This window comes from Pholis gunnellus, assembly GCF_910591455.1.
Source record: "Pholis gunnellus genome assembly, chromosome: 8".
Lineage (NCBI taxonomy): Eukaryota > Metazoa > Chordata > Actinopteri > Perciformes > Pholidae > Pholis > Pholis gunnellus.
In genome coordinates this window covers 25975933-26003479 of record NC_136534.1, presented here as the reverse complement: position 1 = coordinate 26003479, position 27547 = coordinate 25975933, and the positions used below count along the sequence as shown (strand labels likewise).

General features: G+C 39.6%; 4 protein-coding genes across 6 annotated transcripts; all 4 read right to left on the bottom strand.

Annotated features, from left to right (window-relative positions):
* Positions 1-1446: 1446 nt before the first annotated feature.
* On the bottom strand, positions 1447-5206 carry LOC306700231 (killer cell lectin-like receptor subfamily B member 1B allele B). The gene is made up of 7 exons (XM_079165185.1): positions 4920-5206; positions 3735-3806; positions 3462-3551; positions 2914-3186; positions 2662-2825; positions 2116-2219; positions 1447-2038 (listed from the first exon to the last, which is right to left on the bottom strand). Exons 1-7 carry the CDS (start codon positions 4945-4947, stop codon positions 1915-1917), a joined length of 855 nt encoding a protein of 284 aa, XP_079021311.1. The 5' UTR covers positions 4948-5206; the 3' UTR covers positions 1447-1914.
* Positions 5207-6859: 1653 nt separating this feature from the next.
* On the bottom strand, positions 6860-10713 carry LOC306700082 (uncharacterized protein). Of its 2 annotated transcripts, XM_079164980.1 has the most exons (8): positions 10629-10713; positions 10358-10420; positions 9302-9373; positions 9079-9168; positions 8447-8803; positions 8195-8358; positions 7649-7752; positions 6860-7571 (listed from the first exon to the last, which is right to left on the bottom strand). In XM_079164980.1, the coding sequence occupies exons 1-8, from the start codon at positions 10654-10656 to the stop codon at positions 7448-7450; spliced, it is 1002 nt and encodes a 333-aa protein (XP_079021106.1). In that variant the 5' UTR covers positions 10657-10713; the 3' UTR covers positions 6860-7447. The 2 variants fall into 2 exon arrangements, with proteins under 2 accessions (XP_079021106.1, XP_079021107.1); XM_079164981.1 differs by lacking the exon at positions 10358-10420 and having other exon boundaries at positions 10629-10679.
* Positions 10714-14431: 3718 nt separating this feature from the next.
* Positions 14432-18272, bottom strand: LOC306700373 (uncharacterized protein). 2 transcript variants are annotated; one of them, XM_079165381.1, is made up of 8 exons: positions 18188-18272; positions 17918-17980; positions 16874-16945; positions 16651-16740; positions 16019-16375; positions 15767-15930; positions 15221-15324; positions 14432-15143 (listed from the first exon to the last, which is right to left on the bottom strand). In XM_079165381.1, exons 1-8 carry the CDS (start codon positions 18213-18215, stop codon positions 15020-15022), a joined length of 1002 nt encoding a protein of 333 aa, XP_079021507.1. In that variant the 5' UTR covers positions 18216-18272; the 3' UTR covers positions 14432-15019. The 2 variants fall into 2 exon arrangements, with proteins under 2 accessions (XP_079021507.1, XP_079021508.1); XM_079165382.1 differs by lacking the exon at positions 17918-17980 and having other exon boundaries at positions 18188-18238.
* Positions 18273-22279: 4007 nt separating this feature from the next.
* Positions 22280-26215, bottom strand: LOC306699523 (CD209 antigen-like protein A). The gene is made up of 7 exons (XM_079164157.1): positions 25929-26215; positions 24686-24757; positions 24413-24502; positions 23867-24139; positions 23615-23778; positions 23069-23172; positions 22280-22991 (listed from the first exon to the last, which is right to left on the bottom strand). Exons 1-7 carry the CDS (start codon positions 25954-25956, stop codon positions 22868-22870), a joined length of 855 nt encoding a protein of 284 aa, XP_079020283.1. The 5' UTR covers positions 25957-26215; the 3' UTR covers positions 22280-22867.
* Between the last annotated feature and the right edge of the window lie 1332 nt (positions 26216-27547).

Here is a 27547-nt window from a genome sequence, read left to right as displayed (position 1 = left end):
CTGAATCACGTCGTTGCCTCTGACTTTATGAAAGCTTTCTGATATTTACAATGAGCAAAATCACAACAACAACAAAGAGTGGCGGCATTTGTATTCAATGTGATCTAGATGGATATTTACCACTCAACTGTCACCTGTATAATGAACCTTCATTACAGCCAAATACTAATGAAGAAAGCGGCTCTGAGGACATTCTGTTGAGTGGATGCAGCGCCCTCTGTCGGCCAATCAGAGGCCACCATTTAAAATGTCACATGGCAAGAAGAAACAGGAAGCTTTGAGGAAGTTTGTCCCCCATCGTCTCTATTTCGTGATAAGCGGATACAGAACATTTAATCAGTAGAAGTCTAACAAAGTCTGACTGCAGGTTTTATGCAGTCAAAGCTTTCTGTGTGCAGATCCATCGTTTCCTCTCGTCACACATCACTGATGTCCATCCATGGTTCTGGACAGAAGTGGCACAGTGACCTTCAGCAGGAGCTTCTATCCAGGAGCTGAAGGAACAACATGATGTTGAGATCAAAGGCTGATAGAACATTTGACTCAACGTGTTAAAGAATGTGTCTCTTACCTCTCAGTCAGCTCAGTTCCATCGATCCACTTCCATTTCCCTTCTTCAGCTCTCAGGCCGATCCAGTATCCAGTCCCTCCAGCTGTGACCATCGATCACGTCCTGATGTAACAGAAACAGATATCAGACATCAGATATGTAAACGTTTTACTTAAATACCAATAAACATGCCCTGCAGACTCACAGTGTGTTCAGACCTACAGAAAATACATTTCAATTTCATAACTGTGTCATAAACATCCGCACAGTTCCCTCATCACCTTCTCTTGTTCATCGTGTACAACAGCTGACTCTGCATTCTTTCCTCCGCAGTTTTCTTGAGCTTCTTTCAGGTTTTCAGCGCAGAAGAACGGACGTAATGAGTCACAGCTGGGCTCCATGAACCTCCACCTATACAAGCTTTACACTGTCTCACTGAAATCACAGAGACCAACCAATACAACATATTACTGCATGATGATACTATCGTTGGTTCTTTTTGGTCTTTTTGCTGTTTTTCCTAAATTCCTTAAAAGTAACCATTAGATAATGCCTCATTTGCATATTCAAACATACCATTTCAGAAAACCTTTAATACAAAAAATGACTTGTTGTAATGTAAGTAATCAACAGGGGAAGTTTCATGATGACTATTATTTATTTTCTTACCGTATTGACACACACACACTTACTATTTCTATTCTCAAAGCGTCATTAACATTATTGTCGCGTGTCGTTTGTGAACAAACATGTGAATAAATATCTGCATTCAGACAAACTGAGCAGCATTGATGGACACAGTCATGATGTATTGATGAGCTCTCAAACAGATCAGCTATCACGTATTCATAAGCAACAATGATTAATGAACAAATCAATAAATATTCACACAGAAGTTCATCATACAAAGAATCCTTTAATCAGCCCCCAAGTGATGCAGCGCCTCCTGTTGGTTCATAAGCAATAATATAAAAAGCCTCATGCTGGAGAAAACCGATCAGTTTAGTTGGTTTATTTGATCAATCTGCTGATATATAAATGAAAAGTATTACATTTCTAACAAATCAGAAGGAAAACACATTGGAGGTTATTAATGATTAACAGTTTAGTGCTCATTCAGACCGTCATGATGTTCATAGTCAGACACAAAGTACCAAATGAATCCCATAATACACCTTAAAGCTGAGCGTCTGCTTTGAAGCTTACTTTATAAAAATAATATTTGTTTCTGTATAAATAATAACCCTTCAATTTTCATCTTTGTAAAACACAGAAGTAGAATTCTACATAGTTTGATATTTATGAGCCTCTTGATTACATGTAAGAGTATCCAGTAATCTCCTCTAGTATGAAGTATGAGAAGTTTAAACAGTTAAAGCTTCCTTTTCACAGATCCATCGTCTCTTTTGGTTACACATCACTGATCTCCATCCTTGGCCCTTGACAGAAGTGGCACAGTGACCTTCAACAGGAGCTTCTATCCAGGAGCTGAAGGAACAACATGATGTTTAGATCAAAGGCTGATAGAACATTTGACTCAACGTGTTAAAGAATGTGTCTCTTACCTCTCAGTCAGCTCAGTTCCATCGATCCACTTCCATTTCCCTGCTTCAACTCTCAGGCCGATCCAGCATCCAGTCGGAAACCAGATGGTCCTATCGATGAAGTCCTGATGTAACAGAAACATTATAATATGTCAACTTTTTATTTCATTTACAAATCAGAAACGATTTATTGCCAACTATGTTACTCACACAAGGGATTTGACTTGGTGACTGGTGTGTGATGATAAAAATAGTGTATTAGTAAAAGAAATAACTCAAAAATAGAAAAGATGAAAATATACAAATCAATATGATAAACAAAACAAACAAATAAAGAGGATGTTAAAACAAGTATGTTATTAAAGTGTCATGTATGTGTATTTAAAGAGAAGAATTGTGCAAAATTGTGTAACTGTAAGTAATTGTCTTGAGGATGTAAATGCTTATTTATATTATTTGTATTTATTTTTATACTTAAATATTGGTAAACATGCACTACAGACTCACCTAGAAAATACATTTTGATTTATAATTGTGTCATAAACATCCCCACAGTTCTCTCATCACCTTCTCCTGTTGATCTTGTACAATCACTAAATCTGAATTCTTTCCTCCACAGTCTCCTCGAGCTTGTTCCCAGGTTCTCTGATCAGCAGGAGCAGCGTCATGAATCGCATAGCAACTGGACTCGTTGGGTACCCAGCCCGCCGGACAAGCTTTACACGTTCTCACTGAAAGAACAGAGACCAACAATAAACAACTTCATTGTGATATTATTATTGGTTATTTTTGGACCTAATTCATGTAATCTGATCATACCTGTATCTCCATTATCTCTGCGGCAGTAGGCATCGATGCTCCACTGAGCTCTGCTGACGTTGAGCTCATTCCAGTTCGTCTCCATGGTTTGTATTTGTTCTGTTAAGTTGTTCTTCTCTGTCTCCAGCTGCTGGTTCTGTGTTGTCAGGTTGTGATTGGCTGCCAGCAGAGTCGTGTAGTTGTTCCTCTCTGTCTCCAGCTTCTCATTTTGTTCTCTCAGGTTCTGGATTTCTGCCGTCAGCTTGGTGTTGTGTTCAGAAATGAGAGAAGTAACTACAGAGACAGACGGAGGAAAGTGTTGGTCTCTCTCTTTCAAGGCAAGTTCATTTGTATCACACGTGTGATCATCAAATACTTTAAATGATGGTTTCACATGTTTGCAGACTATGTTTGTAGTCACAGTGCTATTAGTGCAAACATGTCCTCTTTGTGTCACACAGAGTCAACTTCGTACTAAAAAGGTTGAAACTTCAGATGAAGCCAAACATTCAGATAAACAAGTTGAGAAGAAACTAATGTGAGCCGACGTTCACACAGAAGGTACTCACAGTGGAGACGAAGGCCCACGATGAGCAACAGTATCAGCCAACACACTGCTATCAGTGGAAGAGACCGAGTGAGGAGGAGACGCCTCTGGTCTGATGCACACAAAACATACAAGTTACACTCAGGATGTTGATTTAACAGTCAAATGTGTTTGGATGCATTTTAAATAGAGAACAAAAGGAGGCGAGCTTTAAAACATTCTCATTTTAAATCTTAATCACTATTTTACATCATGATTAACAACATTAGATGAATGTATTGTGTTCATTAGGCACCTGGAGAGGCTGCACCTTTATCCACAGCACGTACTGGATCATTAACATAGTCATCTTCCTCACTGATTCCCTCTGAAACAGATCAAACACAAAGGTTTAGATGCAGTTTCACTCCCAATATGTTGAGCACGCTGATACAAAATATGGATTTCATCATTAATTTCTACATTGTAATATTAATTGTTGGCAGTCAAAGCATCAGAAGCAAAGAACAACAATATGCTGCTGCACAGAAAGATTACTACAAATACCTTAAGTTTGTTAAACTGAGAATACTTGACTTCTGCATTTACGTTAGTTGACGGTTAACATACGAGACCATTCCACTTGATATTACCTGCACAGAACACTCTTTACTCGGACTTTTTAAAATATAATATTTGGTTTTTTTCTTACTCTGAGCAAAATATACAATAAACCTGATTGTTCCCAGTGTGTTGATCAGAGTGGAAACATAAGACAAAAGATGCAACTTTAAACACATCTTTGCATTTTAAACCCTTTTGGTGTTCGTGTGTTCAGCACCGGCAGCATCACGCATTACAAACATACCAACATACCATCATACCATCATGCCAACATAACAACATACCATCATGCCAACAGGGCTGCACAATTAATCGAGTTTTAATCGCGATCAGAATTTTGGCTGCCACAATTAAATGAGCATGATCGTCTGTGATATTGACGTTTAAAATGCTCTGCTACATATCAAATCAAGCGCTTCCTCAATTAACAGTCAGCCGACCACCAGGGGGCGAACGAGCTGAGAGCTGTCATGCGCGCACCCTGTAGAAGTAGAATTGTAGAGAGACGGGAGCTTGAAGGACGAGTACTTGTGCTTCATTTATTTACACGCCGGCATGTCACGTCTGTCACTACATGGTCGCGCGTTTACAATCCCCCTGCTCTCTGTATCGCGCACGGCGGTGTTCCGCCCCGATCCGCGCGCGCTCTCCTGCGAGTAGCACCCCCCCCCCAAAAACCTGTAAACACTGAAAAGAATGAATAAATGATCGTGACAAATAATCGTGATCTCAATATTGATCAAAATAATCGTGATTATGATTTCGGCCATAATCGTGCAGCCCTAATACCAACATACCATCATACCAACATAACAACATACCATCATCCTGGGACACAAACAGACACAATAGAGAATGTTAGAATATGTTAAAGTACCTGTTTCATCCATTGGTTTCCTGTTCATCCTGAACAAATGTGTAAAATCCTGCTTCAGTTCTGAATGAGAGCTGTCAGGAGGGTGTCTGGTCCGCTCTGATGCACTTCTGCTCTCAGGTTGTGACTGTGTGGTTATTTCAATCTCCGTCTGTTTCACCAACACTGCTGCAACTTCCTGAATTACGTTCTGACTTGATGAGAACTTTTATTCAGTACGACGGAATACAACATGGATTTTCTTGTCGATAAAGCTCAACAGTCAGCTCTACATATTAATATTCAGTGCATCAGAATGTAAACAGCTCTGAGAAGATTCAGTTGAGAACAAATGTGCATAAACACGATTTTAATAAGTCATTAAAAATGGTCATACAGGTATTAATGTAAAGTATGTAATTTAAATTGATGCCACTTGATGTAAATGTGCAACACTGATAAGAAAGCACATAACCTGAAGTGAAGCTAACAGTCCGTTCCTTCCTTAAGTCTGGGACAGGAACCATGAACACAGCTTTGCTTCCAGATGAATGTTAAGTGTTCACAGTGGATTGGAAGGTCACCTGACCCGAGTCCTTTGGTGGAAGAGACTGAAAGAGAAGAACGAGCGAGACTCATTATCTGATTATCTGCTAAATTGAGTGAAAAGTTTGCTTTAACACAAACAGAAGTGTTCCAGTGAAAGGAACACACCGGCAGGTTTCTCCGGAAAAATATTTGGCTTAATTTAAGTAATAAATGGGGTCATTCTAAGGTGATGTTATATTTTTTACATTTTTTTCCCGCTAGTTTTATATAATTGTGTTGATAATATACCTCGGGTAGCTGGCTTCTTACCCATAATGCATATGGCTGCATGAACATTAGTTACATTATCTTACATGAACAGTAAATGAACCCTCATTTGCATAATGTTGACTATGTTGAGCAGACTGGAAAGATAAAGTTACAGCAGATGAAGCAGAAAATGAATTGTGACGCTTCTAAAGCATCGGCTGCTGACGTGTTGTCACGAAACACAATACAACACACTGTTGAAGAAACAATGAGATGTATCGTTTAATTCTACCTCAGAGGATCTCAACTGCACATCAGTATATTTATAAAGTAACAGCCCGTTTGAGTCGGTGAGGGAAATGTAAAAGTTGACATTTAAATTTCACAGAGAGCTCTTTGTTTTTAGTTCTGCTTTATTAAAGTTGTGACAGAGTTGTTGTCTGGTTAGCGGATAAGAGTGTTGTGATAGAAGACTTCTCTTTTCATGGTTTTCACCCACACGTTGAGCATCTTCTCACGCTGCTGCCGCCAACCTTTAATTTATATTTAACTTCTTTTATTGGTTGTCTTTGGTAGGGACAGTGCACATTAATACAACATTCCTGTAAATGTGAGTTAGCCGAGAGCTGATTTGTCTCCTGTAGTCCCTGGACAGATGTTACAAAGTTTTCACTCTAAAAACAGAATATAACTTTAAAATGACGAAGTTATGAATCTGTTACTCTTTACAAAGCGTGAAGAAACGATGAAAGAAGAGAGAATATTAAGACGTGCAACACAGAGGCTCATAAAACAACATACCAAGCAAATAAATGAGGGATAATTATGTTACATAGAAACATGGACTAAAGACGAGATGGTGTTGCATTGTTAGACAATAAAAACATACAGAATGTGTCAGAAGCACAAAACATCAAAGCAGGCAGAGTATGTGAAATATATCAGTCAGTCTGACACGACAACAACAATAAGAGACAAGCAGGCAGATGAGGGTCGACTGGTGACAACAGACAGACATGTGACAGCAGACAGACAGGTGACAGCAGACAGACAGGTGACAACAGACAGACAGGGGACAGCAGACAGACAGGTGACAACAGACAGACAGGGGACAGCAGACAGACAGGTGTCAGACAAGAAAAAGAGAAAAACAACAACGTGTGGCTGCACATTTATTCACAGGTTACAACAGACTAACAGATGAACTCGCCTCTAGACGGATGAACTCTGAACCATCAGCTGTACAAGACAAGTGAAGTAAAGTATAGACCTGAATACTGAAGGGGAACAGAGTCTGGAACGTTCTGTTGAGAACAAGTGATGCAGCGCCATGTTGGTTCATGAGCAGCATCAACATAAAATGAGCGATAGAAAACAGGAACCTGATCAGTGTTGTTGATGCCGTTTATTAATCTGCTGGTATATAAATCAGAAGCATTGCATCTCTAACGCAGTAGAAGGAAAACACATTGTAAGTTAATAATAATGAATTAATAGTTTATTAACCCTTCAGGTCATGATGTCCGGAGTCAGACACAAAGTACCAAATGAATCCCATAATACACCTTAAAGCTGAGCGTCTGCTTTGAAGCTACTTTATAAAAATAATATTTGTTTCTGTATAAATAATAACTCTTAAATTGTTCATCTTTGTAAAACACAGAAGTAGAATTCTACATAGTTTGATATTTATGAGCCTCTTGATTACATGTAAGAGTATCCAGTAATCTCCTCTAGTATGAAGTATGAGAAGTTTAAATAGTTAAAGCTTTCTTTCCACAGATCCATTGTCTCTTTAGGTCACACATCACTGATCTCCATCCTTGGCCCTTGATAGAAGTGGCACAGCGACCTTCAGCAGGAGCTTCTATCCAGGAGCTGAAGGAACAACATGATGTTTAGATCAAAGGCTGATAGAACATTTGACTCAACGTGTTAAAGAATGTGTCTCTTACCTCTCAGTCAGCTCAGTTCCATCGATCCACTTCCATTTCCCTTCTTCAACTCTCAGGCCGATCCAGCATTCAGCCGTAAACCAGAAGGTCCTATCGATGAAGTCCTGATGTAACAGAAACATTATAATATGTCAACTTTTTATTTCATTTACAAATCAGAAACGATTTATTGCCAACTATGTTACTCACACAAGGGATTTGACTTGGTGACTGGTGTGTGATGATAAAAATAGTGTATTAGTAAAAGAAATAACTCAAAAATAGAAAAGATGAAAATATACAAATCAATATGATAAACAAAACAAACAAATAAAGAGTATGTTTAAACAAGTATGTTATTAAAGTGTCATGTATGTGTATTTAAAGAGAAGAATTGTGCAAAATTGTGTAACTGTAAGTAATTGTCTTGAGGATGTAAATGCTTATTTATATTATTTGTATTTATTTTAATACTTAAATATTGGTAAACATGCACTACAGACTCACCTAGAAAATACATTTTGATTTATAATTGTGTTATAAACATCCCCACAGTTCTCTCATCACCTTCTCCTGTTGATCTTGTACAATCGCTAAATCTGAATTCTTTCCTCCACAGTCTCCTCGAGCTTGTTCCCAGGTTCTCTGATCAGCAGGAACAGCGTTATTAATCCCATAGCAACTGGACTCGTTGGGTACCCAGCCCGCCGGACAAGCTTTACACGTTCTCACTGAAAGAACAGAGACCAACAATAAACAACTTCATTGTGATATTATTATTGGTTATTTTTGGACCTAATTCATGTAATCTGATCATACCTGTAGCTCCTTCATCTTTGGGGCAGTAGGCATCGATGCTCCACTGAGCTCTGCTGACGTTGAGCTCATTCCAGTTCGTCTCCATGGTTTGTATTTGTTCTGTTAAGTTGTTCTTCTCTGTCTCCAGCTGCTGGTTCTGTGTTGTCAGGTTGTGATTGGCTGCCAGCAGAGTCGTGTAGTTGTTCCTCTCTGTCTCCAGCTGATGGTTCTGTGTTGTCAGGTTTGTGATCTTGCTTTCTAAGACAGTATAGTTTTGTGTCAGGTTGCCCAACTGGACCGTCAGATTGTTGCGTTCCCTTCTCAGGTTCTGGATTTCTGCCGTCAGCTTGGTGTTGTGTTCAGAAATGAGAGAAGTAACTACAGAGACAGACGGAGGAAAGTGTTGGTCTCTCTCTTTCAAGGCAAGTTCATTTGTATCACACGTGTGATCATCAAATACTTTAAATGATGGTTTCACATGTTTGCAGACTATGTTTGTAGTCACAGTGCTATTAGTGCAAACATGTCCTCTTTGTGTCACACAGAGTCAACTTCGTACTAAAAAGGTTGAAACTTCAGATGAAGCCAAACATTCAGATAAACAAGTTGAGAAGAAACTAATGTGAGCCGACGTTCACACAGAAGGTACTCACAGTGGAGACGAAGGCCCACGATGAGCAACAGTATCAGCCAACACACTGCTATCAGTGGAAGAGACCGAGTGAGGAGGAGACGCCTCTGGTCTGATGCACACAAAACATACAAGTTACATTATGAATATGGATTCAAGCTTTGATACATTTCATTAGAGATACATGAATACATCTCATAATGAACAATATCACATGTGTGAGTTGTACTGTGTTTGTGTTGCACCTGGAGGGGCTGCCTCTTTGTCCACCGTGCATACTGCTGCATTTACATAGTCAGCTTCCTCCTTGGTTCCCTCTGAAAGATAAACATCAAACACCAACGCTAACATGCAGTTTTACATCGGAGGAAACAGGACACTAAAGATGGATTTTTATCATTAACTTTAACATTGTAATATACGTTGTTGTCAGTCATACAAAGCATTTGAAGCAAACATCATGAACGTGCTGCACAGAAATACGAGAACCTCTGAAAGTCTCAATGTATCAGAAAGGATGTTACTGTCAGATAAAGAACATGTGTTCTTCATTCTATTTATTGACGTTATTAAAAGCAACAGTCACGTTCTGCTTTTTCTCTCTGTTCTATTCTGTCCACCTGCTCACACAGGGAAGCCTTTGTTTATGCTTCTATGGTTAGCGGCTAACGCTAAATCGTGATGAAAGGAAAGCTTCTTCCCGCGCTGCTGCAGTTCACCTTTCAACAGCAGTCACCATGTGTTTCTATCATTTTCCATATTGACGACACTCAGCTATATGTGCTGCTAAAACCGTTGAATCTCACAACTTGCCACTATATCATATATTAAACACGAGCCCTGGCACAGTAACGTTTTTATTAATGTTTGTAATGGTCTATCTGTACTGTTTTATTCCTGTTTATTTCATCTTATTCATTTTAATCTTTACTTTCCCGCTGCACATTTATTTTGGTCTCATTCATTTCATCTGCCGTCTGTTTTCTGTTTAATCTTTAAGCACTTTTTACAATTGTAAAGACAAATTATTGAATTATTATTATTATTATTATTATTATTATTATCATTATTATTATTATCATTATTATTATTATTATTATTATTATTATTATTATTATCATTATTATTATTATTATTATTATTATTATTATTATTATTATTATTATTATTATCATTATTATCATTATTATTATTATCATTATTATTATTATATTTCTTAAAAATAAGTGATTTGCTTTAATTAAAACCGTGTTTTTGTTAATGATTATTTTTGATATTATTATGATAATTATATAATATACCTGAGCTGGCTGCCATTCTACCCACCACCCTGTTAGGAGAGGCAGCTTCTTTCCTACTTTTCTCTGCAAAAAACAAAACGAAACAAAATCACACAAAATATTATTATTCTGTGTTGAGCAGAGTGGAAACATCATAATGCAAAATCATAATCTGGGCATTTTAAACCCCTTTGGAGCATCAGAAGCATCATACATTATGACATCCTGCTACTTATGGAGATACAGTAGATAACGTCTGACATGCAGAAACATAAATATTAGAATAGTTTACCTGTTTCATCCAGCGGTATCGTGTTCATCCTGAACAAAGGTTTAAAATGCTTCGGTCTGAAATGATCCGCTGTGATGGTCTTTAGTGCACTTCTGCTCTGAGGTTGTGACTGAGGCGGTTTCTTTACAGGTAATAACACCGTGTTGTTGTAAAGGGGAAGTCTAGTTTCTCTTATTTTAAACAAGGGGAACCAAATGAGGAATTTACATATTGTAGCCTGAAACGCACGTAAACAAGTTGAATTAATACAAAGCGTTAATGTAATTTTATTGACACCAGTTTCTACTGGATTTGTCCCAAAACGCAGGCTGAACCGCTTTATATGAAACCCACCTTTTCCCTGTATGAGCAGTATTCTAAGAGACAATATGAAGAAAAGAGAAGGGTCAAAGCTGTAGCTGCTGCTGAGACCGGATCTTCAGCCCGGTGTGGGGTTCAGGTGAGCAGGCGTCAGTGAGCCTGTGTTTTGTTCATCACTCACCAAAGCTTCAATGGGTTTTCTTAAGTGGGGGGTGCTGCACTGTGTGGGAGCTCTTTAAGGATGAAGCAAGCAGTCCACGAGGGTGGAAAACATGAGGCACTCTGATTTTATCTTAAAAACCCTTTAATAAATAAAGTACATCCAAGAATCAGCGTGTAATACCAAAGACGTCTTTCTTACTCAAGGTGGACGGTCACTGTCACATCAAATAATCTAATGAACAAATAGCCAAGAAATACCGGGTGTGTGATACATCTTTGTGTTGTGTGATGTAGTGTTGGAGCGCATTGATTTAATAATGACTTCATGATGAAACTAATCATTTGTCGTTGCTATCGGTGGATTCCAGTCTGTCGCTCTAAGCGTTGATACATATACGCAGCAATGAACGGCCCATCTTATCGTATGGACATTTCAGTCGCACAAAACAACACGACAACATGAAATCCTCTTTGTGAAACACCCAACATGACACTCATTGCCTCGAGCATCCTGCTCAATCGTGTTAAACGTTGTTCATCGAGCAACATGTGAGAAACAAAGACAATGACAACAATGTGTGGCGGTATTTGTATTTAATGTGATGGACTAAAACATGAACTTGCTTCTAGATAGATTGGTAATATATTACTGTCACTTCTACATATTGATATTCTTTACATTCTTTACAAACACTAATGAAGAAAGCAGCTCTGAGGACATTCTGTTGAGTGGATGCAGCGCCCTCTGTCGGCCAATCAGAGGCCACCATTTAAAAAGTCACATGACAAGAAGAAACAGGAAGCTTTGAGGAAGTTTTGTCTCTCATTCACTATAAGCTACTATATATATAACATTTAATCATCTCTAACGAAGATGCACACAGAAACAAACACACATTTGATATTTATAAGCTGGTCAATATTATCACAATCTTTGCAGAGTATCCAACCTTCTCAAATCTGACTGCAGGTTTTAAACAGTCAAAGCTTCCTGTTTGCAGATCCATTGTTTCCTCTCGTCACACATCACTGATGTCCATCCTTGGTTCTGGACAGAAACGGCACAGTGACCTTCAGCAGGAGCTTCTATCCACACCTATCAGCCATTGTCTTCTGATTATCCAGGCCGGGTTGTGGGGGCATCAGGCTAAGGAGGGTACTCCAGGCGCCCCTCTTCCCAGAAACACTTTCCAGCTCTTCCTGGAGAACCCCAAGGTGTTCTGAACCCGAGATAATTGAACTCCTTCGCTCGGGGGCAGTGACGAACCCGAAACCTGGAGGGTGCAATCCACCGTTATCCAGCAGAGGACCTTGGCCTCAGACTTGGAGGTACTGACTCTCATCCCGACCGCTTCACACTCGGCCGCACACCGACCCAGTGGTGTTTGTGATGGCCAATCAATGACCAGCAAAGAAGTCACACAACAAAGCACCACTTGGGTTCAGATCAGGCAGGAAATACCTCCCACTCCCGCTTTAAATTAGTTTTATATAATTGTGTTGATAATATACCTCGGGTAGCTGGCTTCTTACCCATAATGCATATGGCTGCATGAACATTATTTACATTATCTTACATGAACAGTAAATGAACCCTCATTTGCATAATGTTGACTATGTTGAGCAGACTGGAAAGATAAAGTTACAGCAGATGAAGCAGAAAATGAATTGTGACGCTTCTAAAGCATCGGCTGCTGACGTGTTGTCACGAAACACAATACAACACACTGTTGAAGAAACAATGAGATGTATCGTTTAATTCTACCTCAGAGGATCTCAACTGCACATCAGTATATTTATAAAGTAACAGCCCGTTTGAGTCGGTGAGGGAAATGTAAAAGTTGACATTTAAATTTCACAGAGAGCTCTTTGTTTTTAGTTCTGCTTTATTAAAGTTGTGACAGAGTTGTTGTCTGGTTAGCGGATAAGAGTGTTGTGATAGAAGACTTCTCTTTTCATGGTTTTCACCCACACGTTGAGCATCTTCTCACGCTGCTGCCGCCAACCTTTAATTTATATTTAACTTCTTTTATTGGTTGTCTTTGGTAGGGACAGTGCACATTAATACAACATTCCTGTAAATGTGAGTTAGCCGAGAGCTGATTTGTCTCCTGTAGTCCCTGGACAGATGTTACAAAGTTTTCACCCTAAAAACAGAATATAACTTTAAAATGACGAAGTTATGAATCTGTTACTCTTTACAAAGCGTGAAGAAACGATGAAAGAAGAGAGAATATTAAGACGTGCAACACAGAGGCTCATAAAACAACATACCAAGCAAATAAATGAGGGATAATTATGTTACATAGAAACATGGACTAAAGACGAGATGGTGTTGCATTGTTAGACAATAAAAACATACAGAATGTGTCAGAAGCACAAAACATCAAAGCAGGCAGAGTATGTGAAATATATCAGTCAGTCTGACACGACAACAACAATAAGAGACAAGCAGGCAGATGAGGGTCGACTGGTGTCAACAGACAGACAGGTGACAACAGACAGACAGGTGACAGCAGACATACAGGTGACAACAGACAGACAGGTGACAACAGACAGACATGTGACAACAGACAGACAGGTGACAGCAGACAGACATGTGACAACAGACAGACAGGTGACAGCAGACAGACAGGTGACAACAGACAGACAGGTGACAACAGACATACAGGTGACAACAGACAGACAGGTGACAACAGACAGACATGTGACAACAGACAGACAGGTGACAGCAGACAGACATGTGACAACAGACCGACAGGTGACAGCAGACAGACAGGTGACAACAGACAGACATGTGACAACAGACAGACAGGTGACAGCAGACAGACATGTGACAACAGACAGACAGGTGACAGCAGACAGACAGGTGACAACAGACAGACATGTGACAACAGACAGACAGGTGACAGCAGACAGACATGTGACAACAGACAGACAGGTGACAGCAGACAGACAGGTGACAACAGACAGACAGGTGACAACAGACAGACAGGTGACAGCAGACAGACAGGTGACAGCAGACAGACAGGTGACAACAGACAGACAGGTGACAACAGACAGACATGTGACAGCAGACAGACAGGTGACAGCAGACAGACAGGTGACAACAGACAGACAGGTGACAGCAGACAGACAGGTGACAGCAGACAGACAGGTGACAGCAGACAGACAGGTGACAACAGACAGACAGGTGACAGCAGACAGACAGGTGACAGCAGACAGACAGGTGACAGCAGACAGACAGGTGACAACAGACAGACAGGTGACAGCAGACAGACAGGTGACAGCAGACAGACAGGTGTCAGACAAGAAAAAGAGAAAAACAACAACGTGTGGCTGCACATTTATTCACAGGTTACAACAGACTAACAGATGAACTCGCCTCTAGACGGATGAACTCTGAACCATCAGCTGTACAAGACAAGTGAAGTAAAGTATAGACCTGAATACTGAAGGGGAACAGAGTCTGGAACGTTCTGTTGAGAACAAGTGATGCAGCGCCATGTTGGTTCATGAGCAGCATCAACATAAAATGAGCGATAGAAAACAGGAACCTGATCAGTGTTGTTGATGCCGTTTATTAATCTGCTGGTATATAAATCAGAAGCATTGCATCTCTAACGCAGTAGAAGGAAAACACATTGTAAGTTAATAATAATGAATTAATAGTTTATTAACCCTTCAGGTCATGATGTCCGGAGTCAGACACAAAGTACCAAATGAATCCCATAATACACCTTAAAGCTGAGCGTCTGCTTTGAAGCTACTTTATAAAAATAATATTTGTTTCTGTATAAATAATAACTCTTAAATTGTTCATATTTGTAAAACACAGAAGTAGAATTCTACATAGTTTGATATTTATGAGCCTCTTGATTACATGTAAGAGTATCCAGTAATCTCCTCTAGTATGAAGTATGAGAAGTTTAAATAGTTAAAGCTTTCTTTCCACAGATCCATTGTCTCTTTAGGTCACACATCACTGATCTCCATCCTTGGCCCTTGATAGAAGTGGCACAGTGACCTTCAACAGGAGCTTCTATCCAGGAGCTGAAGGAACAACATGATGTTTAGATCAAAGGCTGATAGAACATTTGACTCAACGTGTTAAAGAATGTGTCTCTTACCTCTCAGTCAGCTCAGTTCCATCGATCCACTTCCATTTCCCTTCTTCAGCTCTCAGGCCGATCCAGCATTCAGCCGTAAACCAGAAGGTCCAATCGATGAAGTCCTGATGTAACAGAAACATTATAATATGTCAACTTTTTATTTCATTTACAAATCAGAAACGATTTATTGCCAACTATGTTACTCACACAAGGAATTTGACTTGGTGACTGGTGTGTGATGATAAAAATAGTGTATTAGTAAAAGAAATAACTCAAAAATAGAAAACATGAAAATATACAAATCAATATGATAAACAAAACAAACAAATAAAGAGTATGTTAAAACAAGTATGTTATTAAAGTGTCATGTATGTGTATTTAAAGAGAAGAATTGTGCAAAATTGTGTAACTGTAAGTAATTGTCTTGAGGATGTAAATGCTTATTTATATTATTTGTATTTATTTTAATACTTAAATATTGGTAAACATGCACTACAGACTCACCTAGAAAATACATTTTGATTTATAATTGTGTTATAAACATCCCCACAGTTCTCTCATCACCTTCTCCTGTTGATCTTGTACAATCGCTAAATCTGAATTCTTTCCTCCACAGTCTCCTCGAGCTTGTTCCCAGGTTCTCTGATCAGCAGGAACAGCGTCATGAATCGCATAGCAACTGGACTCGTTGTGTACCCAGCCCGCCGGACAAGCTTTACACGTTCTCACTGAAAGAACAGAGACCAACAATAAACAACTTCATTGTGATATTATTATTGGTTATTTTTGGACCTAATTCATGTAATCTGATCATACCTGTAGCTCCATTATCTCTGCGGCAGTAGGCATCGATGCTCCACTGAGCTCTGCTGACGTTGAGCTCATTCCAGTTCGTCTCCATGGTTTGTATTTGTTCTGTTAAGTTGTTCTTCTCTGTCTCCAGCTGCTGGTTCTGTGTTGTCAGGTTGTGATTGGCTGCCAGCAGAGTCGTGTAGTTGTTCCTCTCTGTCTCCAGCTGATGGTTCTGTGTTGTCAGGTTTGTGATCTTGCTTTCTAAGACAGTATAGTTTTGTGTCAGGTTGCCCAACTGGACCGTCAGATTGTTGCGTTCCCTTCTCAGGTTCTGGATTTCTGCCGTCAGCTTGGTGTTGTGTTCAGAAATGAGAGAAGTAACTACAGAGACAGACGGAGGAAAGTGTTGGTCTCTCTCTTTCAAGGCAAGTTCATTTGTATCACACGTGTGATCATCAAATACTTTAAATGATGGTTTCACATGTTTGCAGACTATGTTTGTAGTCACAGTGCTATTAGTGCAAACATGTCCTCTTTGTGTCACACAGAGTCAACTTCGTACTAAAAAGGTTGAAACTTCAGATGAAGCCAAACATTCAGATAAACAAGTTGAGAAGAAACTAATGTGAGCCGACGTTCACACAGAAGGTACTCACAGTGGAGACGAAGGCCCACGATGAGCAACAGTATCAGCCAACACACTGCTATCAGTGGAAGAGACCGAGTGAGGAGGAGACGCCTCTGGTCTGATGCACACAAAACATACAAGTTACATTATGAATATGGATTCAAGCTTTGATACATTTCATTAGAGATACATGAATACATCTCATAATGAACAATATCACATGTGTGAGTTGTACTGTGTTTGTGTTGCACCTGGAGGGGCTGCCTCTTTGTCCACCGTGCATACTGCTGCATTTACATAGTCAGCTTCCTCCTTGGTTCCCTCTGAAAGATAAACATCAAACACCAACGCTAACATGCAGTTTTACATCAGAGGAAACAGGACACTAAAGATGGATTTTTATCATTAACTTTAACATTGTAATATACGTTGTTGTCAGTCATACAAAGCATTTGAAGCAAACATCATGAACGTGCTGCACAGAAATACGAGAACCTCTGAAAGTCTCAATGTATCAGAAAGGATGTTACTGTCAGATAAAGAACATGTGTTCTTCATTCTATTTATTGACGTTATTAAAAGCAACAGTCACGTTCTGCTTTTTCTCTCTGTTCTATTCTGTCCACCTGCTCACACAGGGAAGCCTTTGTTTATGCTTCTATGGTTAGCGGCTAACGCTAAATCGTGATGAAAGGAAAGCTTCTTCCCGCGCTGCTGCAGTTCACCTTTCAACAGCAGTCACCATGTGTTTCTATCATTTTCCATATTGACGACACTCAGCTATATGTGCTGCTAAAACCGTTGAATCTCACAACTTGCCACTATATCATATATTAAACACGAGCCCTGGCACAGTAACGTTTTTATTAATGTTTGTAATGGTCTATCTGTACTGTTTTATTCCTGTTTATTTCATCTTATTCATTTTAATCTTTACTTTCCCGCTGCACATTTATTTTGGTCTCATTCATTTCATCTGCCGTCTGTTTTCTGTTTAATCTTTAAGCACTTTTTACAATTGTAAAGACAAATTATTGAATTATTATTATTATTATTATTATTATTATCATTATTATTATTATCATTATTATTATTATTATTATTATTATTATTATTATCATTATTATTATTATTATTATTATTATTATTATTATTATTATTATTATCATTATTATCATTATTATTATTATCATTATTATTATTATATTTCTTAAAAATAAGTGATTTGCTTTAATTAAAACCGTGTTTTTGTTAATGATTATTTTTGATATTATTATGATAATTATATAATATACCTGAGCTGGCTGCCATTCTACCCACCACCCTGTTAGGAGAGGCAGCTTCTTTCCTACTTTTCTCTGCAAAAAACAAAACGAAACAAAATCACACAAAATATTATTATTCTGTGTTGAGCAGAGTGGAAACATCATAATGCAAAATCATAATCTGGGATTTTAAACCCCTTTGGAGCATCAGAAGCATCATACATTATGACATCCTGCTACTTATGGAGATACAGTAGATAACGTCTGACATGCAGAAACATAAATATTAGAATAGTTTACCTGTTTCATCCAGCGGTATCGTGTTCATCCTGAACAAAGGTTTAAAATGCTTCGGTCTGAAATGATCCGCTGTGATGGTCTTTAGTGCACTTCTGCTCTGAGGTTGTGACTGAGGCGGTTTCTTTACAGGTAATAACACCGTGTTGTTGTAAAGGGGAAGTCTAGTTTCTCTTATTTTAAACAAGGGGAACCAAATGAGGAATTTACATATTGTAGCCTGAAACGCACGTAAACAAGTTGAATTAATACAAAGCGTTAATGTAATTTTATTGACACCAGTTTCTACTGGATTTGTCCCAAAACGCAGGCTGAACCGCTTTATATGAAACCCACCTTTTCCCTGTATGAGCAGTATTCTAAGAGACAATATGAAGAAAAGAGAAGGGTCAAAGCTGTAGCTGCTGCTGAGACCGGATCTTCAGCCCGGTGTGGGGTTCAGGTGAGCAGGCGTCAGTGAGCCTGTGTTTTGTTCATCACTCACCAAAGCTTCAATGGGTTTTCTTAAGTGGGGGGTGCTGCACTGTGTGGGAGCTCTTTAAGGATGAAGCAAGCAGTCCACGAGGGTGGAAAACATGAGGCACTCTGATTTTATCTTAAAAACTCTTTAATAAATAAAGTACATCCAAGAATCAGCGTGTAATACCAAAGACGTCTTTCTTACTCAAGGTGGACGGTCACTGTCACATCAAATAATCTAATGAACAAATAGCCAAGAAATACCGGGTGTGTGATACATCTTTGTGTTGTGTGATGTAGTGTTGGAGCGCATTGATTTAATAATGACTTCATGATGAAACTAATCATTTGTCGTTGCTATCGGTGGATTCCAGTCTGTCGCTCTAAGCGTTGATACATATACGCAGCAATGAACGGCCCATCTTATCGTATGGACATTTCAGTCGCACAAAACAACACGACAACATGAAATCCTCTTTGTGAAACACCCAACATGACACTCATTGCCTCGAGCTGTGGCGTTTGAGCATCCTGCTCAATCGTGTTAAACGTTGTCCATCGAGCAACATGTGAGAAACAAAGACAATGACAACAATGTGTGGCGGTATTTGTATTTAATGTGATAGACTAAAACATGAACTGGCTTCTAGATAGATTGGTAATATGTTACTGTCACTTCTACATATTGATATTCTTTACATTCTTTACAAACACTAATGAAGAAAGCAGCTCTGAGGACATTCTGTTGAGTGGATGCAGCGCCCTCTGTCGGCCAATCAGAGGCCACCATTTAAAAAGTCACATGACAAGAAGAAACAGGAAGCTTTGAGGAAGTTTTGTCTCTCATTCACTATAAGACACTATATATATATATATATATATATATATATATAACATTTAATCATCTCTAACGAAGATGCACACAGAAACAAACACACATTTGATATTTATAAGCTGGTCAATATTATCACAATCTTTGCAGAGTATCCAACCTTCTCAAATCTGACTGCAGGTTTTAAACAGTCAAAGCTTCCTGTTTGCAGATCCATTGTTTCCTCTCGTCACACATCACTGATGTCCATCCTTGGTTCTGGACAGAAACGGCACAGTGACCTTCAGCAGGAGCTTCTATCCACACCTATCAGCCATTGTCTTTTGATTATCCAGGCCGGGTTGTGGGGGCATCAGGCTAAGGAGGGTACTCCAGGCGCCCCTCTTCCCAGAAACACTTTCCAGCTCTTCCTGGAGAACCCCAAGGTGTTCTGAACCCGAGATAATTGAACTCCTTCGCTCGGGGGCAGTGACGAACCCGAAACCTGGAGGGTGCAATCCACCGTTATCCAGCAGAGGACCTTGGCCTCAGACTTGGAGGGACTGACTCTCATCCCGACCGCTTCACACTCGGCCGCACACCGACCCAGTGGTGTTTGTGATGGCCAATCAATGACCAGCAAAGAAGTCACACAACAAAGCACCACTTGGGTTCAGATCAGGCAGGAAATACCTCCCACTCCCGCTTTAAATTAGTTTTATATAATTGTGTTGATAATATACCTCAGGTAGCTGGCTTCTTACCCATAATGCATGTGGCTGCATGAACATTATTTACATTATCTTACATGAACAGTAAATGAACCCTCATTTGCATAATGTTGACTATGTTGAGCAGACTGGAAAGATAAAGTTACAGCAGATGAAGCAGAAAATGAATTGTGACGCTTCTAAAGCATCGGCTGCTGACGTGTTGTCACGAAACACAATACAACACACTGTTGAAGAAACAATGAGATGTATCGTTTAATTCTACCTCAGAGGATCTCAACTGCACATCAGTATATTTATAAAGTAACAGCCCGTTTGAGTCGGTGAGGGAAATGTAAAAGTTGACATTTAAATTTCACAGAGAGCTCTTTGTTTTTAGTTCTGCTTTAAAGTTGTGACAGAGTTGTTGTCTGGTTAGCGGATAAGAGTGTTGTGATAGAAGACTTCTCTTTTCATGGTTTTCACCCACACGTTGAGCATCTTCTCACGCTGCCGCCGCCAACCTTTAATTTATATTTAACTTCTTTTATTGGTTGTCTTTGGTAGGGACAGTGCACATTAATACAACATTCCTGTAAATGTGAGTTAGCCGAGAGCTGATTTGTCTCCTGTAGTCCCTGGACAGATGTTACAAAGTTTTTACCCTAAAAACAGAATATAACTTTAAAATGACAAAGTTATGAATCTGTTACTCTTTACAAAGCGTGAAGAAACGATGAAAGAAGAGAGAATATTAAGACGTGCAACACAGAGGCTCATAAAACAACATACCAAGCAAATAAATGAGGGATAATTATGTTACATAGAAACATGGACTAAAAACGAGATGGTGTTGCATTGTTAGACAATAAAAACATACAGAATGTGTCAGAAGCACAAAACATCAAAGCAGGCAGAGTATGTGAAATATATCAGTCAGTCTGACACGACAACAACAATAAGAGACAAGCAGGCAGATGAGGGTCGACTGGTGACAACAGACAGACAGGTGACAGCAGACAGACAGGTGTCAACAGACAGACAGGTGACAGCAGACAGACAGGTGTCAGCAGACAGACAGGTGTCAGCAGACAGACAGGTGACAACAGACAGACAGGTGACAGCAGACAGACATGTGACAACAGACAGACAGGTGACAGCAGACAGACAGGTGACAGCAGACAGACAGGTGACAACAGACAGACAGGTGTCAGCAGACAGACAGGTGTCAGCAGACAGACAGGTGACAACAGACAGACAGGTGACAGCAGACAGACATGTGACAACAGACAGACAGGTGACAACAGACAGACAGGTGTCAGCAGACAGACAGGTGTCAGCAGACAGACAGGTGACAACAGACAGACAGGTGTCAGCAGACAGACAGGTGTCAGCAGACAGACAGGTGACAACAGACAGACAGGTGACAACAGACATACAGGTGACAACAGACAGACAGGTGACAACAGACAGACATGTGACAACAGACAGACAGGTGACAGCAGACAGACAGGTGACAACAGACAGACAGGTGACAGCAGACAGACATGTGACAACAGACAGACAGGTGACAGCAGACAGACAGGTGACAACAGACAGACAGGTGACAACAGACAGACAGGTGACAGCAGACAGACAGGTGACAACAGACAGACAGGTGACAGCAGACAGACATGTGACAGCAGACAGACAGGTGACAGCAGACAGACAGGTGACAACAGACAGACATGTGACAACAGACAGACAGGTGACAGCAGACAGACAGGTGACAGCAGACAGACAGGTGACAACAGACAGACAGGTGACAGCAGACAGACAGGTGACAGCAGACAGACAGGTGACAGCAGACAGACTGGTGACAACAGACAGACAGGTGACAGCAGACAGACATGTGACAGCAGACAGACAGGTGACAGCAGACAGACAGACAGGTGACAGCAGACAGACAGGTGACAACAGACAGACAGGTGACAGCAGACAGACAGGTGACAGCAGACAGACAGGTGACAGCAGACAGACAGGTGACAACAGACAGACAGGTGACAGCAGACAGACAGGTGACAGCAGACAGACAGGTGTCAGACAAGAAAAAGAGAAAAACAACAACGTGTGGCTGCACATTTATTCACAGGTTACAACAGACTAACAGATGAACTCGCCTCTAGACGGATGAACTCTGAACCATCAGCTGTACAAGACAAGTGAAGTAAAGTATAGACCTGAATACTGAAGGGGAACAGAGTCTGGAACGTTCTGTTGAGAACAAGTGATGCAGCGCCATGTTGGTTCATGAGCAGCATCAACATAAAATGAGCGATAGAAAACAGGAACCTGATCAGTGTTGTTGATGCCGTTTATTAATCTGCTGGTATATAAATCAGAAGCATTGCATCTCTAACGCAGTAGAAGGAAAACACATTGTAAGTTAATAATAATGAATTAATAGTTTATTAACCCTTCAGGTCATGATGTCCGGAGTCAGACACAAAGTACCAAATGAATCCCATAATACACCTTAAAGCTGAGCGTCTGCTTTGAAGCTACTTTATAAAAATAATATTTGTTTCTGTATAAATAATAACTCTTAAATTGTTCATATTTGTAAAACACAGAAGTAGAATTCTACATAGTTTGATATTTATGAGCCTCTTGATTACATGTAAGAGTATCCAGTAATCTCCTCTAGTATGAAGTATGAGAAGTTTAAACAGTTAAAGCTTTCTTTCCACAGATCCATTGTCTCTTTAGGTCACACATCACTGATCTCCATCCTTGGCCCTTGATAGAAGTGGCACAGTGACCTTCAACAGGAGCTTCTATCCAGGAGCTGAAGGAACAACATGATGTTTAGATCAAAGGCTGATAGAACATTTGACTCAACGTGTTAAAGAATGTGTCTCTTACCTCTCAGTCAGCTCAGTTCCATCGATCCACTTCCATTTCCCTTCTTCAACTCTCAGGCCGATCCAGCATTCAGCCGTAAACCAGAAGGTCTCATCGATGAAGTCCTGATGTAACAGAAACATTATAATATGTCAACTTTTTATTTCATTTACAAATCAGAAACGATTTATTGCCAACTATGTTACTCACACAAGGAATTTGACTTGGTGACTGGTGTGTGATGATAAAAATAGTGTATTAGTAAAAGAAATAACTCAAAAATAGAAAACATGAAAATATACAAATCAATATGATAAACAAAACAAACAAATAAAGAGTATGTTAAAACAAGTATGTTATTAAAGTGTCATGTATGTGTATTTAAAGAGAAGAATTGTGCAAAATTGTGTAACTGTAAGTAATTGTCTTGAGGATGTAAATGCTTATTTATATTATTTGTATTTATTTTAATACTTAAATATTGGTAAACATGCACTACAGACTCACCTAGAAAATACATTTTGATTTATAATTGTGTTATAAACATCCCCACAGTTCTCTCATCACCTTCTCCTGTTGATCTTGTACAATCGCTAAATCTGAATTCTTTCCTCCACAGTCTCCTCGAGCTTGTTCCCAGGTTCTCTGTTTAGCAGGAACAGCGTCATGAATCGCATAGCAACTGGACTCGATGGTTCCCCAGCCCGCCGGACAAGCTTTACACGTTCTCACTGAAAGAACAGAGACCAACAATAAACAACTTCATTGTGATATTATTATTGGTTATTTTTGGACCTAATTCATGTAATCTGATCATACCTGTAGCTCCTTTATCTTTGGGGCAGTAGGAATCGATGCTCCACTGAGCTCTGCTGACGTTGAGCTCATTCCAGTTCGTCTCCATGGTTTGTATTTGTTCTGTTAAGTTGTTCTTCTCTGTCTCCAGCTGCTGGTTCTGTGTTGTCAGGTTGTGATTGGCTGCCAGCAGAGTCGTGTAGTTGTTCCTCTCTGTCTCCAGCTTCTCATTTTGTTCTCTCAGGTTCTGGATTTCTGCCGTCAGCTTGGTGTTGTGTTCAGAAATGAGAGAAGTAACTACAGAGACAGACGGAGGAAAGTGTTGGTCTCTCTCTTTCAAGGCAAGTTCATTTGTATCACACGTGTGATCATCAAATACTTTAAATGATGGTTTCACATGTTTGCAGACTGTTTGTAGTCACAGTGCTATTAGTGCAAACATGTCCTCTTTGTGTCACACAGAGTCAACTTCGTACTAAAAAGGTTGAAACTTCAGATGAAGCCAAACATTCAGATAAACAAGTTGAGAAGAAACTAATGTGAGCTGACGTTCACACAGAAGGTACTCACAGTGGAGACGAAGGCCCACGATGAGCAACAGTATCAGCCAACACACTGCTATCAGTGGAAGAGACCGAGTGAGGAGGAGACGCCTCTGGTCTGATGCACACAAAACATACAAGTTACACTCAGGATGTTGATTTAACAGTCAAATGTGTTTGGATGCATTTTAAATAGAGAACAAAAGTAGGTGAGCTTTAAAACATTCTCATTTTAAATCTTAATCACTATTTTACATCATGATTAACAACATTAGATGAATGTATTGTGTTCATTAGGCACCTGGAGAGGCTGCACCTTTATCCACAGCACGTACTGGATCATTAACATAGTCATCTTCCTCACTGATTCCCTCTGAAACAGATCAAACACAAAGGTTTAGATGCAGTTTCACTCCCAATATGTTGAGCACGCTGATACAAAATATGGATTTCATCATTAATTTCTACATTGTAATATTAATTGTTGGCAGTCAAAGCATCAGAAGCAAAGAACAACAATATGCTGCTGCACAGAAAGATTACTACAAATACCTTAAGTTTGTTAAACTGAGAATACTTTACTTCTGCATTTACGTTAGTTGACGGTTAACATACGAGACCATTCCACTTGATATTACCTGCACAGAACACTCTTTACTCGGACTTTTTAAAATATAATATTTGGTTTTTTTCTTACTCTGAGCAAAATATACAATAAACCTGATTGTTCCCAGTGTGTTGATCAGAGTGGAAACATAAGACAAAAGATGCAACTTTAAACACATCTTTGCATTTTAAACCCTTTTGGTGTTCGTGTGTTCAGCACCGGCAGCATCACGCATTACAAACATAACAACATAACAACATACCATCATGCCAACATAACAACATACCATCATGCCAACATAACAACATACCATCATACCAACATAACAACATACCATCATACCAACAGGGCTGCACAATTAATCGAGTTTTAATCGCGATCAGAATTTTGGCTGCCACAATTAAATGAGCATGATCGTCTGTGATATTGACGTTTAAAATGCTCTGCTACATATCAAATCAAGCGCTTCCTCAATTAACAGTCAGCCGACCACCAGGGGGCGAACGAGATGAGAGCTGTCATGCGCGCACCCTGTAGAAGTAGAATTGTAGAGAGACGGGAGCTTGAAGGACGAGTACTTGTGCTTCATTTATTTACACGCCGGCATGTCACGTCTGTCACTACATGGTCGCGCGTTTACAATCCCCCTGCTCTCTGTATCGCACACGGCGGTGTTCCGCCCCGATCCGCGCGCGCTCTCCTGCGAGTAGCACCCCCCCCCCCCCCCCCCCAAAAAACCTGTAAACACTGAAAAGAATGAATAAATGATCGTGACAAATAATCGTGATCTCAATATTGATCAAAATAATCGTGATTATGATTTCGGCCATAATCGTGCAGCCCTAATACCAACATACCATCATACCATCATACCAACATACCATCATCCTGGGACACAAACAGACACAATAGAGAATGTTAGAATATGTTAAAGTACCTGTTTCATCCATTGGTTTCCTGTTCATCCTGAACAAATGTGTAAAATCCTGCTTCAGTTCTGAATGAGAGCTGTCAGGAGGGTGTCTGGTCCGCTCTGATGCACTTCTGCTCTCAGGTTGTGACTGTGTGGTTATTTCAATCTCCGTCTGTTTCACCAACACTGCTGCAACTTCCTGAATTACGTTCTGACTTGATGAGAACTTTTATTCAGTACGACGGAATACAACATGGATTTTCTTGTCGATAAAGCTCAACAGTCAGCTCTACATATTAATATTCAGTGCATCAGAATGTAAACAGCTCTGAGAAGATTCAGTTGAGAACAAATGTGCATAAACACGATTTTAATAAGTCATTAAAAATGGTCATACAGGTATTAATGTAAAGTATGTAATTTAAATTGATGCCACTTGATGTAAATGTGCAACACTGATAAGAAAGCACATAACCTGAAGTGAAGCTAACAGTCCGTTCCTTCCTTAAGTCTGGGACAGGAACCATGAACACAGCTTTGCTTCCAGATGAATGTTAAGTGTTCACAGTGGATTGGAAGGTCACCTGACCCGAGTCCTTTGGTGGAAGAGACTGAAAGAGAAGAACGAGCGAGACTCATTATCTGATTATCTGCTAAATTGAGTGAAAAGTTTGCTTTAACACAAACAGAAGTGTTCCAGTGAAAGGAACACACCGGCAGGTTTCTCCGGAAAAATATTTGGCTTAATTTAAGTAATAAATGGGGTCATTCTAAGGTGATGTTATATTTTTTACATTTTTTTCCCGCTAGTTTTATATAATTGTGTTGATAATATACCTCGGGTAGCTGGCTTCTTACCCATAATGCATATGGCTGCATGAACATTAGTTACATTATCTTACATGAACAGTAAATGAACCCTCATTTGCATAATGTTGACTATGTTGAGCAGACTGGAAAGATAAAGTTACAGCAGATGAAGCAGAAAATGAATTGTGACGCTTCTAAAGCATCGGCTGCTGACGTGTTGTCACGAAACACAATACAACACACTGTTGAAGAAACAATGAGATGTATCGTTTAATTCTACCTCAGAGGATCTCAACTGCACATCAGTATATTTATAAAGTAACAGCCCGTTTGAGTCGGTGAGGGAAATGTAAAAGTTGACATTTAAATTTCACAGAGAGCTCTTTGTTTTTAGTTCTGCTTTAAAGTTGTGACAGAGTTGTTGTCTGGTTAGCGGATAAGAGTGTTGTGATAGAAGACTTCTCTTTTCATGGTTTTCACCCACACGTTGAGCATCTTCTCACGCTGCTGCCGCCAACCTTTAATTTATATTTAACTTCTTTTATTGGTTGTCTTTGGTAGGGACAGTGCACATTAATACAACATTCCTGTAAATGTGAGTTAGCCGAGAGCTGATTTGTCTCCTGTAGTCCCTGGACAGATGTTACAAAGTTTTCACTCTAAAAACAGAATATAACTTTAAAATGACGAAGTTATGAATCTGTTACTCTTTACAAAGCGTGAAGAAACGATGAAAGAAGAGAGAATATTAAGACGTGCAACACAGAGGCTCATAAAACAACATACCAAGCAAATAAATGAGGGATAATTATGTTACATAGAAACATGGACTA